General features: G+C 40.7%; 1 protein-coding gene across 1 annotated transcript; it reads right to left on the minus strand.

Annotated features, from left to right (window-relative positions):
* Positions 1 to 12,233: 12,233 nt before the first annotated feature.
* On the minus strand, positions 12,234 to 12,658 carry LOC147630245 (hydrophobic protein RCI2A). The gene is made up of 2 exons (XM_086809957.1): positions 12,503 to 12,658; positions 12,234 to 12,421 (listed from the first exon to the last, which is right to left on the minus strand). Exons 1-2 carry the CDS (start codon positions 12,581 to 12,583, stop codon positions 12,338 to 12,340), a joined length of 165 nt encoding a protein of 54 aa, XP_086666083.1. The 5' UTR covers positions 12,584 to 12,658; the 3' UTR covers positions 12,234 to 12,337.
* Between the last annotated feature and the right edge of the window lie 2,799 nt (positions 12,659 to 15,457).

Here is a 15,457-nt window from a genome sequence, read left to right on the forward strand (position 1 = left end):
GTTGCTTAGCTAAAGCCCCAAGGCTTTGGGTCTTGGGGCATGTGTGTCCTTATCGTTTTTATTTCTTAAGTGAAGAGTTTGCATTCCCTAACAATACTTAAAGGCTTTGTCATACGCCTTCTTGATGAGCATAAAGAGTCCACGCTATTCTTGGTAGCCACATTCCCTACCAGAAGACATAGGTTTATGCTACATTTATTCTTTGTTTTATATAGAAAGGCACATACACATAAAAGGACCTAAACAGTAATTTCTCTACATTCTTGGTGGGTACAAGTTTGGTCCATCATGGCTCTATGATGGTCTTAGTGTGATATCCCTACTCTTGTTAAAACCCTTTTGTGGTATATGCATTGGCATCATGTTAAAATAGAACATGGAGTTACAATCAATTCCAAACACATCCACATAAGCAATAAATTCATTTCTAGCTTATGGATTATCTCAAAATAATTTCGCATGGTAGGGATGTGAAGGCAAACGCCCAATACATTTACACTCAAGGTAGCCATTTTACTGTTTAAGCACAGGTAGGTGGCTTGAAAAAGTTGAGAGTTGAGCATGAAATGAATGAATTTCTCAACAGTATTTCTCAAGAGCTACCAAAATGCAGATGTGTGTTCGAATGTACATATCATACATGAAAGCCATATGTAGAGAAAATAAAGGCATGTTCTTGTGGTTTGCCAACAAACACAATTACACCATTTTACACGATTCAAATTTCAATAAATGTTTGTGTAATACATATGCATGAAGTATGTTAATAGTGACCTTTTGTGTGTAAAAGAAAGTTTGTACGCACTCATTACCCAGGGGGTGCACCTAAAATTTGTAACCATACCATGTGTGTTACACGTAGGGGTAGCGGGTGTGTCTATGCCATCCACATCTACATCTATGACATTTGGTCACCTCAGGGGTCGTCTGGGCAAAAAAACTATGTGGACTCTCTGTGATGTGTCCATCCTATCTCTGTGTCTTGAATAGTCTATCTCTAAGGCGACCATCACCGACAAATTTAGGCCTAGGAAATGTTGATCCTTGTAATCCATCACCTTGGAGAGTGGGCCAAATCCCTCCTTGAATAGACAATGGTATTAGGTCCCGAATCTTATAGTATATTATAGATAGAACGTTTCTATGTCTGTAACTTAGACAACTGACCGTGTAGAAACAACGAGAAGAAGTATGAAATCTGGCTCCTCTTGTATGAGTTCGAGTCTCTACCAGAATCTCCTCTAAATGGGGGATGTAATGCTATGCACCTCCCGGTGAGGCTTAATAATCGTGTAACTCTCTAGGTTTGTCTAAGCATGAGCAACTTGGCGTTACCCAAGGAATGGGTTCAGAATGAAACCCTATTTTGGTAAAGTCCCATAGATAGGGCTCTCATGTATACCATTCTTATTACACCTCCACTTGAAAGGAATGTGTATTCACTTGGTGTGCATGCATCGGGTGATGTGCAATATCCCTCATGCATAAATGCTTTATTGGATGGGATTTTCTTTGATTACTTTAGCTGCCCTGTCATCTCGATCTATGTAACCCTTGAATAAGTAATCATAATTCGGCATGTAATCTTTTTGCCCATTACGCTAATTTTTCTTTGTTTCAAGAGCTTTTGGGAACCTTAGTTTGCATTCTTGCCATTTTCTTCCATAGAGATCTTAGCCTTCCCTTCCTCGCTTGATTGTACACTCTTATCACAGCTTTCATCCATCTCAAGTTTTTTTAGCAACCATGGTGGAGTTTTAAAAAGTCATAGCGGTTCTAGATGTCGATACGACCATCAATCGCGAATGGCTAGAAAAAGTTGGGTTGTTACAATGTGCATCTCTCTTGTGGAGTCAGATGACCCTTGTTCATGATGTGAACGAGAAGCTTGTTGAGTTGCAAAAGAATGTAGTGAAGATAGCCACATAGGGCTCATACATCTTCAATCTGGAATATGTGGCAGAAGTATTTCATCTTCCTCTACAGGGAGCCACCAATGTTCCGTTTCCAATAGAAGAGAACATAGAGTCCTATTTTGGCCCCAATGGGTCCAGCAAAGAGTATAAGCTGAACAACCACAAAGAAGTTCACAATCATTTGCATTATTGAGATGATAATTCTCACACATAAGATCACATACATGCATTTGCAGGAAAGCGTGTTGCATGGATTCATATCTTGTTCTATCAGTTGTTGTAGAGGGAGCTTAAAAGTATTCATCCCAATTCAAAGACAAATATTGGGCAACACTATTGCATTAAGGCATACCAGATGCAGTTTCAACACCCATTACAGCAGCCTCGAGTGCAATAGAAAAGCTGTAATTTTATAAAAGAATGAAGAAGCTTCAATGGAAATCAATGTTTGCAATGAATTCTATGTTAACGTTTTTCCATTAACACTTCAAGAATGCTCCCTAAATCAAGATATGGTTCTCTCAAGGGCAACACTAACACCAAGTTGACTCATTGTTGTTATGGTCCATACAAAGTTTTGAGGAGAGTTGAACAGGTTGTATACAAACTATTGCTTCCAAATCAATGTTTGCAATGCATTCTATGTTAATGTTTTTCCATTAACACTTCAAGAATACTCCCTAAATCAAGATATGGTTCTCTCAAGGGCAACACTAACACCAAGTTGACTCATTGTTGTTATGGTCCATACAAAGTTTTGAGGAGAGTTGGACAGGTTGTATACAAACTATTGCTTCCACCTGCCACCAAGATACATGATATATTCTATGTGTCTCATTTTAAGTCTTATGTAGGATTGGAGGTACAAATTTTTGATGAGTTACCAATGGATGAAGAAGGAAGGGTTGAACATGTGTTGGATAGAATAGTGGGCGAGAGAGAGAGAGAGAGAGAGATAGAGAGAATGAAATGTTACATTAACGTCTTCATCAAAAGGCCAAAGTGACCTATGAGACCAAAGTTACAACCATGTGACATCTGATACACTGTCTGGAAAAGAAAAGAAAGAACTAAAGGTAAGTATCTAGCCCTAAAATACATCAGTAGGGAGCATCTGAAAGCAACACTAGGGTGAGTGGGAAGCAACTAGAGAGAGAGAGAGAGAGAGAGAGAGAGAGAGAGAGAGAGAGAGAGAGAGAGTGCTTTGGAACCGTACTATGGTTGAGTATTTGATCAAATGGCATGGATTACCTTTTGAGAAGAGGCTTCATGGCAATTCGATTGTATGTTGGAAGGGTTTGAAGGGTTTTCAAGTGAATATTATGAGTGATATTGATGCCAAATGGACACTATTTACTTGCTGGAAATTATAATTATGACAATTTGGAAGCTCCATAAGTGGAAGAATTTAGTTCTATGTAAGAAGTATTTCATGGGAGTTACATGTTGATATGGGGAATCAATTGGGAGCTAATATGAGAGCATATGATGCAGTTTTTGGTCTGTGAAAGACATGCTTTCATTGAAAGATTTGGATACATGGATATTGAGGCCACTACATGATATGTATGGTGTACATGGTTATCAGAGTTGCATTCCATCTCGTGAGCTGAATATTCATGGTTTAGAGGACGAAACCAAGGATGGTTCGTAACATGGTTACTCTTGGACATAGGAGTAAGGACATATGGCTGAGGGCCAAGGCCACAAGGGTGGACATTAATAATGTAATGTGTAATGGTGCTCTAGTACAAAAGCCAACTATCAGCTTAAGCATGTAACTAATCAGTTCTACTAATCATACATTAATCGTCTTCTTTCTTCATGCAAGCTTTAATGGTGGTACTCCCACAAGCGTGCAGCATCATGTGGTACTCCATGTTATAAGTGGATCCCCCTCTCTCTTGCACAACAAGGATGCATAGCCTCAAGATTGGTAGACTTTTTGAGAAGGTACTCTACCTTTGACCACATCTTCACCCTATGTGCCATCATTAAGGAGGGTAGAGCTTTACATTAGAGTTTTTATTGCTACTAATATTGTATCCTGAGCTTGCCTCCTATAGCGTCTATAGAATATAGGAGTCCCATTATTGGCAATAAAGTTGTCATCAGCTCACGATCCTTGAGATTAATCCTATATACAAAAATGTTTGCCCTAAAAGGGTGTGTACTCTCTAAGGTTCACAAAGGCCCATTATTCCCCCATAATGTTTTGTGGGTTGCAATAGGATTTGAGCATGGTGGGCCTCAATGCTATTGTGTGCCTAGCTATCGTGTCTCACCTTGATGGATTTCCAACAGTGGTAGCAGAGCCGAGGGAGGGCTCCTTGGGCAATTGGACTAGCAAACCTTTACCTTTTTGTCGCATTGTAGCTATGTGTTGGTTCTTGCCGAATGGAAGCCATGGCTACATAGGCTAAGGGCTGGTTGTTACTAGGGTGGTTGAGAGAAGAACCATGGCATGGTTGGGTGGGCCTAGAGGGCTAGCTACCGATGGTTGAATTGTCTATGTGTAGGCATCAAGAGCTGACGTCAAGGGAGGGTATTGGCAATAAAGTTGACGTCAGCTCACGACCCTTGGAATTAATCCCATATACAAAAATTTCTAAGGTCCTAAAAGGGTATAATATACTCTCAAAGGTTCACAAAGGCCCATTATTCCCCCATGATTTTCTGTGGGTTCTAGTGGGATATGAGCGTGGGGATCATCGATGCTATTATGTGCGCCTAGCTGCCGTGTTTCCCCTTGTTGGATTTCCAACACCCATCTAACATGGTTTGGAGCATCATCGCCCTAAAAGGGTATGTACTCTCTAAGGTTCACCAAGGCCCATTATTCCCCCATAATGTTCTCTGGGTTGCAATGCGATTTGAGCATGGTGGGCCTCAATGCTATTGTGTGCCTGGCTATCGTGTTTCCCCTTGTGATGGATTTCCAACACTGGTAGTAGCAGAGCCAAGGGAGGGCTCCTTGGGCAATTGGACTAGCAAACCTTTACCTTGTTGTCACATTGCAGCTATGTGTTGGTTCTTGCTGAATGGAAGTCATGGCTACTTAGGCGTTTATGTGTAGGCATCAAGAGCTGACGTCAAGGGAGGGTATTGGTAGTAAAGTTGTCGTCAGCTCACGACCCTTGCATATACAAAAATTTCTAAGGTCCTAAAAGGGTATATACTCTCGAAGGTTCACAAAGGCCCATTATCCCCCCATGATTTTCTGTGGGTTCCAGTGGGATCTGGGCATGGGGATCCTCAATGCTATTATGCGCGCCTAGCTGCCGTGTTTCCCCTCCTTGATGGATTTTTAACACCCATCTAACATGGTTTGGAGCATCATCGCACTCTATCAGTTTAGTAAGAGTCCCAAGAGGTATGTGGTAGGAGATTTCTAGTATTACTGAGGTTGATGAGATATGCCAGGGATATTATTGTATCATTTTGGTCTCACAAACCCACTGAGTCTTTAGTAGACACTTAATGTCTTTGTTTCTCTGTCTTTCTATCTGTCTATCGCTCTCTCTCTCGGTCTCTCCTCTTGGGCCACCCCAGAGTATGGTATGCTCGAGTTTCCATTTGGTTCTCATGATATGGACCACCTCCCATCCCTTCAGTATAGTTTGGAGTCCCCTTTTCTCTCTAGCTCTCTCATGAGGACACCGACTCGATTATTTGGCTAGATTGTCTTAGCCTCTACACCCACTACACATGGATCACACCTTTAGATATCCCATTGAAGATGCACTTCTATAGAGATCACTTCCTCATGCTCACTAAGGATGGATTCGTCTAACGTCCAAGCTATCTAAGTGTTCACATGTCCCATGTCATGCAGATTGGGATTTGCCAAATACAGGTTTCATTCCACCACCTCAAAGTGGAGGCAGGAAGAGCTAAGCGTGTCTTTAAAGCAGGGGAGCTGATCCGAAGACCCAAGGAGCAAAGGATTTACAAATTATGTCACACAGAGGTTGAGACATAGGAGCATTACATATGTCACTTCCCAATATAGTATGAGATCTACCAAAGGTTTCACTGTTTGTTCCATGAGGGATTTGGTCCTCTCTAGGATTATTGACTTCCCAAACTAGCATTCCCTAGGGCTCTTCTTGCTCGAGCTTCGCAGACACAAGGCTAATTTCTTTAAAGAGCTTTAGCCCCAACCACCTTGATGCCTCCCTTGCCAGCCAACCATCACCAGCTTCTTTTGGAACCAGAAGGAGGTGGTCACCCATATAATGGATCCCGTGGACCCACCTCACATGAGAGGAGTTACCTTGGACCATGCCTCCACCTTCTAGCATGCCTTATGCCCCTCGGCCTCTACTTGTTTTGCCCTTCCAAGAGAAAATAGAATGCCCTAATGCAACAAGCTTCAAATAAAAACCAAAAACAATCACCTAAACATATCCAAGACTCCAAAACCATATGTTTTTTGGAGTGTGATCTCCTAATCATCAACATTGGGCAATATTGGGTAATTTGAGTAGAATGGAATAGATGAGTTAATGGACAAAAGCCCTATGCTAGTCCATAGCAAGCCAACATTGGCACCAAATATGTTGAAGTCAAGAGCTTACCTTAGCCTTGCCAAAGCATGTGATCTTGGGTCTTACCTTAGAGCCGTAATTGCAACTTCCCTATGTGGGTGTGCTAGCTCATCCGTTGTATACTCACTTTGTTGTGACATCGGAATGATCATTGCCAATGGGGGTGAAGGGAGATATTTCTTCACCTAGATGGAGGTCCCGATAGTTCTCTCTCACAAAAGACGAGGGATGAAGATGAGACTAATGCAAGTAGACTTCAACCAATCTTTGACATAGTGGAGGCCTTTGTGCCTTAATCATAGCCCTTAAGCACTCTTTAGGAACTTTAGTGCAAAACGCAAGAGAGAAAAGAGAGAGATAGACTCATTTTTAATATATGTATTATGTACATGGAAAAGGTTACATGTATGCTTGTTGGCCATAGGCCTTCCCAAAAGGGGCTACTAACTACTTCCACTCACTATACATGATTTAATTCCAAGTTGGAGATCGATGAAATGATGCAAAAGAGGCTACTTCTATATATTTGATGATTGTTGCTACTAGTTGGCCACCTACTATTGTTTTCGGCTTGTCTTTAATTTCATGACTGTGTAAAATGTTAAATAAAACGTTATCGCTTCACACGTGTGGTCATAACTATACTACAAACCAATCATCAGATGATGCCGATTATGTTTAGATGCTGCTAATATCATTGCTAAAATATATTCTCGATTGGATGCTACATGCCGTAAATGCACCTAAGGTTGCCTACTAATGAGGGATTTAGATTTGGATTAGCCATGGCATTGCCTTAGGCGGTGCCATGGCATTGCCTAAGGCGCGTGGCACAATCGTATCTAGCAAGCAGTGATCAAACATGCAACAAGCAGTGATCAAACATGCAAGATTCAATAGCATACATGCAAGCAAGAAGAGGCAAGAGGAGAGTGCACAAGTATTCTATTGCAAGGGAACAAGCATGTATTTCTTATTGTAAAAAATGACATATACAAGTGGTTGGTTTTTATACTAGGCTGGCTAAATGAAAAATGGTTCGCCTCTATTACTAGTCTTAAGCAAGTATGTACACAAAGTCCTTAGACTTCCTTATTTGACATTAAGCACGAGGTAAGTTTGCTTTATATGTTCCAGTGCTATCTTACTAAAGATAAACCTGCTCGAGCAGGTATGATGGTGTAGTAGCTAATAGTAAGCCGGGTAGGTGAAACCATGTTAACCGACATAGGAAACTTGAAAGAGGACTGTAGAGGGATACTAGCAAAATGAGACTTGAAATATATTAATCGCAAGAGATCATTGGAGCAAAAAAGAGGAGAGTTTGGTTACAGATGGCTACAAGCATAACTTGTGCCCTTTAGGTTTTGAGATTTGATCAACTAAATCATTGGCTTCTTTTAGCCTAGTAGTAACTTCGTTCTCATTCTCACATGATGCTTGCTCATCTCTAACTCTGAATTCTCTATTCTCACCCTCTACAAACCCAAATGGTGTAGCTGTTGTGCTGATTTCTTGAGCAACAGAACATCTTTCGAGTGCACTCCCCTTGAGGGTGGTATAACATTAGTCTTTCTCTCCATCTTCTTCCTCTTTGCTAGTTGGTGCAAGGTCACATCCGGTGAAGCGTCTTTAACTACAAGAACAAGAAAATATAAGTGGCCAACACTAGGGCAATGGTTAGGTCTTTTCGGATGACTCATAAATAATGCTCACCTTGATCATCAGAACTCTTCCTTTTTGGTGTCCTAGAACGTGTCACACGGTTAGTACAAGATTGCCCATTTTTGGAGAGCTTCCTTCTTTCCTCAAGAGTGACAGTTGAGCATTTAGTACACCCTGATCATCAAAACCCTTCTTCTTTGGCGTCCTAAAATGCGTCACGTGATTAGTACATGCTTGCCCCAATTCTGCGCTTGCAGTGTAATTGTGCCCACTTGGAGAGCTTCTTCCATCATGCCTCGCGGGTGACAACTCTCTTGCACTCAACTTAGTTCTTGGAGTGGTGCTCTTTGGTTCCTTGTTGGTTGACATCGCCCTCCTCTTCCAAGCCAACAATGATAACACTTATTGAATCAATAGTGTGGTCTCATCATGTGAAAGCATGATGATGGAGATCAAAAAACACTCACCAAGTGTTCTTCCTAAAAAGATGCAAGGGAAAAGAGAGCTTGAGCTCTTGCAAGACCACACGCACTCACGCAAAACCTAGAAGAGAACACACAAGGTGAGAGGCTGAAAATTCTTCTTCTTCTTCACACAACAAAAGAGATCTACAAAGAAGATAAAGTGACTAACACACATAATAGAGTATATACAATCAGTCCATAATGTGAACATGCTAAGTGGAGTGGGTAGGTGTGCACTAGTTGGTGTAGTCCAGCTGTAGAATCTCAGGCGAAGATAGTGCCAGCTACCAAACCCGCCAGTGATGTAAATGTCAAATGGTCATACAGGTGCCTCGTGAGTGTCAGCTCAGGTTGAGCTTGACATCTCAACACTCCCCCTCAAGCTCAACTCCAACTCATGAACTCCAAGCATATCTTGAAATCTATGGATCTTCTCTGCTCCCAAGGCCTTCGTGAAAATATCAATGACTTGATCCTGTGTGCTGACGTAGGCCAAGTTGATGTCGCTTGTGCTGCCCAAGACTCTCTCCCTCTAATAAAGTGGTAATGTACCTCAATGTGTTTTGTCTGCACATGGAAAATTGGGTTACTGGCCAACTGTATACTCCTAAGATTGTCACAATATATGACAACCTTTCTCTCCACATGCAACCCCAAAGCAGCAAGGATCTTGCATAACCAAGCTACCTCACACATTGCCACCGCAGCTCCTCTATTACTCAACAAGGCAACTGTGGCCTGCTTCTTGCTGCTCCATGTCATAGCAGCACTCCCCAATGAAAACATAAATCCACTAGTAGATCTCCTCTCTAAGGTGCTACCTGCCCAATCTGCATTTGTGTACCCATATAGCTCCAATGGTACACCTACTTCATAAAACAATGCATAATCAATAGTGTCCCTCAAATGCTGAAGTGTGCGTCGCACATTGTCAAGATGTGGTTTACGCGGAACCTACATAAACTGGCTCTCTAAGAGCTAACAGTGTAACTCAAATCTGGCCTGCTGAGATTGTGACATAGATCAAACTCCCCACATAACCTGCATCCACACTAATCTTTCCATTTTGATCTAATGGCACCGAGATTGACTTACAATCAGCCATCCCATACTTGGGCAACATGTCCAATACATACTGTCTCTGTGACAACCAAATACCATCAGGTGTGCGAATGACCTCAATTCCCAAAAAGTAGTGCAGATCTCTCGAATCCTTCATCTCAAACTTCCCCTGACCATGGACTAACACTAGATCCACTACTAGAGGACTCTCTAAGTCCACTAAGCACTAGTGATTGTGCTGCTCTACATGTGGTGCAGCATCAGTACTTCTTACATCTACATCTTGTGTTGCCTTCACTATTGGATCATACCAGCAATAGCTACTCATCTCATCAAGAGAGTTTATCTCTATCTGTGGTGGCAAGCTTTTTCTCAATGTAAGATATACATTCTAGCTTTGCCCATGATTTATGAGAAAGAGACGATCCTTCCACAAGGGGAGTGCTTACTGGGGCTGGCATGCAAAATAAGTACCATGATGATGGTGAGTATTGACGCACCCATGCTCAACAACCCCGAATTCTATCATGACTGAGGGGCGGCCCATGCATGAAACGAGAAGGGAGTCGATTGAATTGTTTGACTTATTACTGTAGAGAAAAACGTTAAGCGATGACCCACAAGGAAGGACATATAAGCAAGTCACGTGAAAGTAAGAAAATATCAACATGGCATACATCAATTTTCACATATATTTAATGTGTTAATGTAATGTTTCAAATGATCACATGATCTCAAAATGGCCATACATCAATTGTCATCAGATTGTTTCAAAACGTTGTGTTGGATTTATAATTTTCATTTAAAGAGCACCTATTTCTCAAGTAATACCAATTTGCCTAATGCTTAATACATATTCTTCTCTCTCTTTGTCTGTGTGACAAGGAAAATGTCAAAAATGAAAAAGAGAGCAAGAGATATAGGGATTGAAAATTGTATTAACTCAAACAATCCCCCTATTGAGGTTTCTAGCATAGAACGAAAGAAGAATCGTAGTAGACCAAAGAAGCTATCTAATGACGAGGCATTGTTTGATCAATCTAATGTCAACTCCAAAGTTCTTAGACGAAGTGTAATAATCAATAGGTGGTAGTGATATTGATGAAGCATTACTAAATAAAATAATCTTCATGATTCTATCATGAATGAATGGTTTGAAGTTGCTAATTAGAAAGGAGGTACAATATTCCATCTTCACTTTTAAATGGTCACTAGAATTTATGCAGTCAATTATTTGAGTTAATAAACACATCAAAAAGTATGTTGGATGCAATAAAAATAATCCTATTGGTGGAATCGTGGTGTGTACAGCTTTAAGACAAAATTATTCCCCCACTTCATGTGATGATTGGTTATTGTATGAAAAAAAGATCTTGACAAGCCTTATCATTTCGCATAATATTAGTGTAGAAGATATTTCAATGGGAATATAAATTTATATGCAATATAATACACCAACAAATATTTTTCATAAAGCATTGATGTTCTGGAAGTTCTATTTAAAGCATCCTTACGCAAATCATTTTTGCATAACCATTCATAAAAATGATCAAGACAATAAAGTACTAACCATGTTCTAATTGGATAACACTATATTAAGGAAGATGAATGAAGCTTCAAAAAGACGCTTTATGAAAGGCAAAAATATATCCATCCAACACAATGAAAGATACCTATGATATTTGTTTTTATTTTTATTTTTAAATTGATGCTTCACATCCAAGATTAGATTGGTTTATGAACAGAACAAAAAGTACTGAGTGAAGTTTTGATGATTTGAGGTATGTCTTTAATCCATTTGAATTAGTAGAGAACATATAGAAGACATAAGTTTTTAAAAAATAAGCAAGAAGAGCAAACACATAAACGTTGGTACAAACATGGTGAAAGATTGTACTATAGATAATGAAAGTGAGGATACTAACCACAAACTAGAACATATTATGATTTTTTGGGTATTATAGTCATATATAGAAGTGTTAATAAATTGGCACTTTTTCTCTGTATCGTTCTATTTGTGTCTCGTTCTAAGTTGAGAGACTAGTACTCAATCAGTGTGTTGTTACTGTATGTAATCAGTGTGTTGTTACTGTATGTAAAAGACATTAAGAAACAAAACACAAGAATGAAAGCCGAAATACAAAAGGTCAAATTGATAAAAAAAATTCTTTAATTTTTAAAAATAAGGATTCTCTCTCCTCTCCTTCTATATAATCCTCTCCTCCTCCTCTTGTGCCTCATAGTTTATATGTAATATATAAAATAGGTGATTTTTTTTTGGGAAAGAGTAGAGGCGCTACTAATTAGTTGATTGCTTTTGTTTTTTGACAGGACCACTTTGCGAAGGCATCGTGTACATCGATGGATCCGCTGTTCCACATCCGCTATACGCTATAAAAACTAGTGCTTTAAATTATGCACCCGATCTGACCTACTATCTTCTGCCCCTAGATGTGTCATTATTTGCATGAAACGACGAATTAGAGATAAGCACCAAGGGTTCAAGCTCTGCTTACGAAAGCAGTTCAATTGCTTATGTGACAGGAAAGAAACGTGTACAATAGAGACGAAAGAAATGACGCCGATTATATGTATATATATATATAAAATAAGAAGAAATTCCTCTCTTTACACAGGAGGAGATTTGAAGATCTCCGGCATTGTAGTGTAGATGAGGAAATCAACCCACCAAGACGTAGATGGCATAGATGATGCCGGGTACGTAACCCAGGATGGTTAACAACAGGCATATCCAAAACTCGACCTGCACAAGCAAGCAAGCACACATTAGCCCTTGATGAGGTCGGTCTAATCATATTATACAGTCCAAGAAACAAATAATTACCCCGCAGCCAAATCTCAGGAAAACTCCCAGAGGAGGCAGTATGATGGCCAGCAAGACATCGATGAAAGTTGCAGAACCCATGATTTGTCCCTGCGTGCTGCTGCTGGTTTTGATTCTCCCACCAAGGCTTTTTAAACAGCAGAGCTGATTGAAGAACGATGTGGAAAGCCGCTGGTTTTTATAACGTGTACTCAATCCCTTGCAACTGCACCTTCCCCTCTTGACACCTGCCCCTTCTCTCCTCTTGCCACGTATACCCTGTTTTCATCAAATGCTGCCACCTGCCCTTTTCCATCGGTTTGCATTGGTATATATAATAATCATAATTAATAAAAACCCTGTTAGCCTTCGCGTGTCCTTCCACATCAAATTTCGAAGGCACATGTCAAAACCCTTCCCCTTCATTGTATCATGGAATATATGTGGTGCATATATATTCACTCAAACTTATTGATTAATTTTTTTAGGTGGTGCGCATATTCACTCAAACCTTAGACTTTATAAGGTTACAAACCTTTTAAAGTCTATGGTGACAAAATTTACATTTTCTATTGCCAAAGCTTTAATGAATACATGCCCTATACCTTAGGGTGTCCCTCTCTCCCTACCTCTCCCCTAGAAGTGAAAAAGAATGAGCCCTCTTGCCTTTTTAAAGAAAATCGTGAGCCAAAAAAAAGAAAGATTATGGAGGACATCATGAGCCCAAAAAAAGAAACATTATGGAGGACATCAACCTTTAAAAATAGAAAGTAATGGAAGCTAACATAGATAGAAAGAAAGCAAAAATAGAAAGCATGTGGACTCAACACCATTTCCATTTTTGACCTTACAAAAAACCTTAATAAACATAACAAAATTTTGGTGTGTTGAACCCAAGGTTTGTACACACCACCTAATTACCGTATCACAAAAAAACGTCTTGGGTGCATATGTATGTGTATAGAGGAACTTTAATCTCTAAAGAAGCTTACATTATCGACAAGAAGCATACTATGGATAAATTAAAGAATCACATGCATATTCATATGTTGTTGTAGCAAAATCAATATGCCTTTGATGTAAACCCTGAATTGAGCAAAAGAAGATTGAATTGAACAATCTCTCAAAGTGAAGGGTATGAATGTAGAAGGAAGGTCTACGTGTTTTACTCTTAGCCAAGCTAGTCATATTTCCTTGCAAGTTAACTTGGAAAACATGCACAAATTGTATGAGTGGCTAACAGAAAACTCATATAGATGGAAATAATTATAGTTTATGCAATTTTAAATGAAATCTCAAAGAGTATAATCTTGCATGTGCAACGTATTTACTTCTCGTTAGCAAGTTTCTTTCAATTTCTCAAACTAAATTGGTTTATACTTTTTAGCACTGTCAGTTATGATTTTATCTATCACTTTGTTGGAGACTCAAAGCCAACCATGGGCTTGCATATGTTACTTAACCCAATTTACACACCAGTTGCCTCACCCATTATGATAATGTGTGAGCGTTGGCTATTTGCCACAACAAGTACTATGTTGTGGGTAGCAAACCTTGGGTGTGAATTACATGAGCGAGAAGTAGGGATGCAAGTTTCTTCTTTTATTCTCACAAAAATAAACTGTTTGCCTTTCACTACACCATTGTCTCTCTTTTTTTTTTGTTGCGAGGAAATTGATATATATTATTATGAAAAGGAAATGTTTACAGTCACGTCTCCACCATCATTCAAGATGTTAGCAAAAGAGTACATAGAACTGAGAATTCAACATCTTTGGGCTTGAAGGGGCGTGTGAAGAGACTGAAGCGTGCTTGAACAATGGAGGCCCAATTTGTCCATTTGCACGTGGATAATCCTTCCGAGCACCAGACCATTGCGAGTTTTCTAGATGATAGAGATAATTGAGGCTCTAATCCAATGCCATCTCATCGCCAAAGTTGGGTTGATTCTCTTTGTGTCCCCCCAAAGGGGAATTTTCCCATTGACATGCTTGCTGTTTGAGCGCGACATCAGTTCCTCATCCTCTTGGGTCATGTCTTCACAAGAAGACCTGTGGCGGCCATCCTCAAAAGGGAGTTGGAGGAGCACTGAAGCTTCACAAGAAGGCACAAAGTGAAGACAACACATTGGCCCAACTGAAGAAGGAGATAGAAGAACTCAAGGGGAGACAAGAAGTAAAGAAGATAGTGTGGTGTGCCATCTGCCAAGCCTCAGGGCACTCCCCCCAAGAGTGCCCACGGAGAAAGTACTACTCTTTCTATGAGAAAGGTGGTCATGAGGACAAGGATTGTTACTACTTGAAGGGCTTCCGCCAATTGCATCACCAGCAACAACAGTTTCCTCCACCAGATGCCCCCACCGGTCCTTTCACATATTTCACCCCAGCAACCACACCTATCTACCAACCTACCACCCCTGCATATACCCACACTCCCTCACCCACTAACCCTTACCTTCCACCCCTCATGCCCACCCCACCATCTCCCGCACTTGCCACCCTCGCAATCACCCCTGCACAAAAACAGCCTCCTTGCCCACCTACCCCCCATAACCATCCCATCTTATGCTACCGCTGTGGGGAGTATGGTCACTACCAAAGTCGGTGTCCCCTTCCAGAAGGGACACCCCCGTGCCGTTTGCCTCGAGGCCAAGGATCACTACACCCGGGACTGCCCCAAGCAACGCGTTGGTGCTTCCACTGATTTCACCTTCCAAGTGCTAGCTGCCACTCACTTGGTCTCTGTGGGAAGTGTTACTAAGTTGGCCCACACCTCCTCCTGGATGCCTATTCACCCATCCTTCACCTTGGGAGTGTCCCTCGAACCCAAACAACCCTACACCCTCATCTCATGTGGAGCACCCCACCACAGGCATGGTCATTTGTGCTCAGAAGAAGACCCTTGGAGAACCTGAACCACAACTTCACCGGCACACATCTTGCAATGTGTCTGGAAGCATTTGCTGACCACCTCCAC

This window comes from Cibotium barometz, chromosome 16, assembly GCF_041138505.1.
Source record: "Cibotium barometz isolate CiBa-2024 chromosome 16, ASM4113850v1, whole genome shotgun sequence".
In the NCBI taxonomy this organism is placed as follows: domain Eukaryota; kingdom Viridiplantae; phylum Streptophyta; class Polypodiopsida; order Cyatheales; family Cibotiaceae; genus Cibotium; species Cibotium barometz.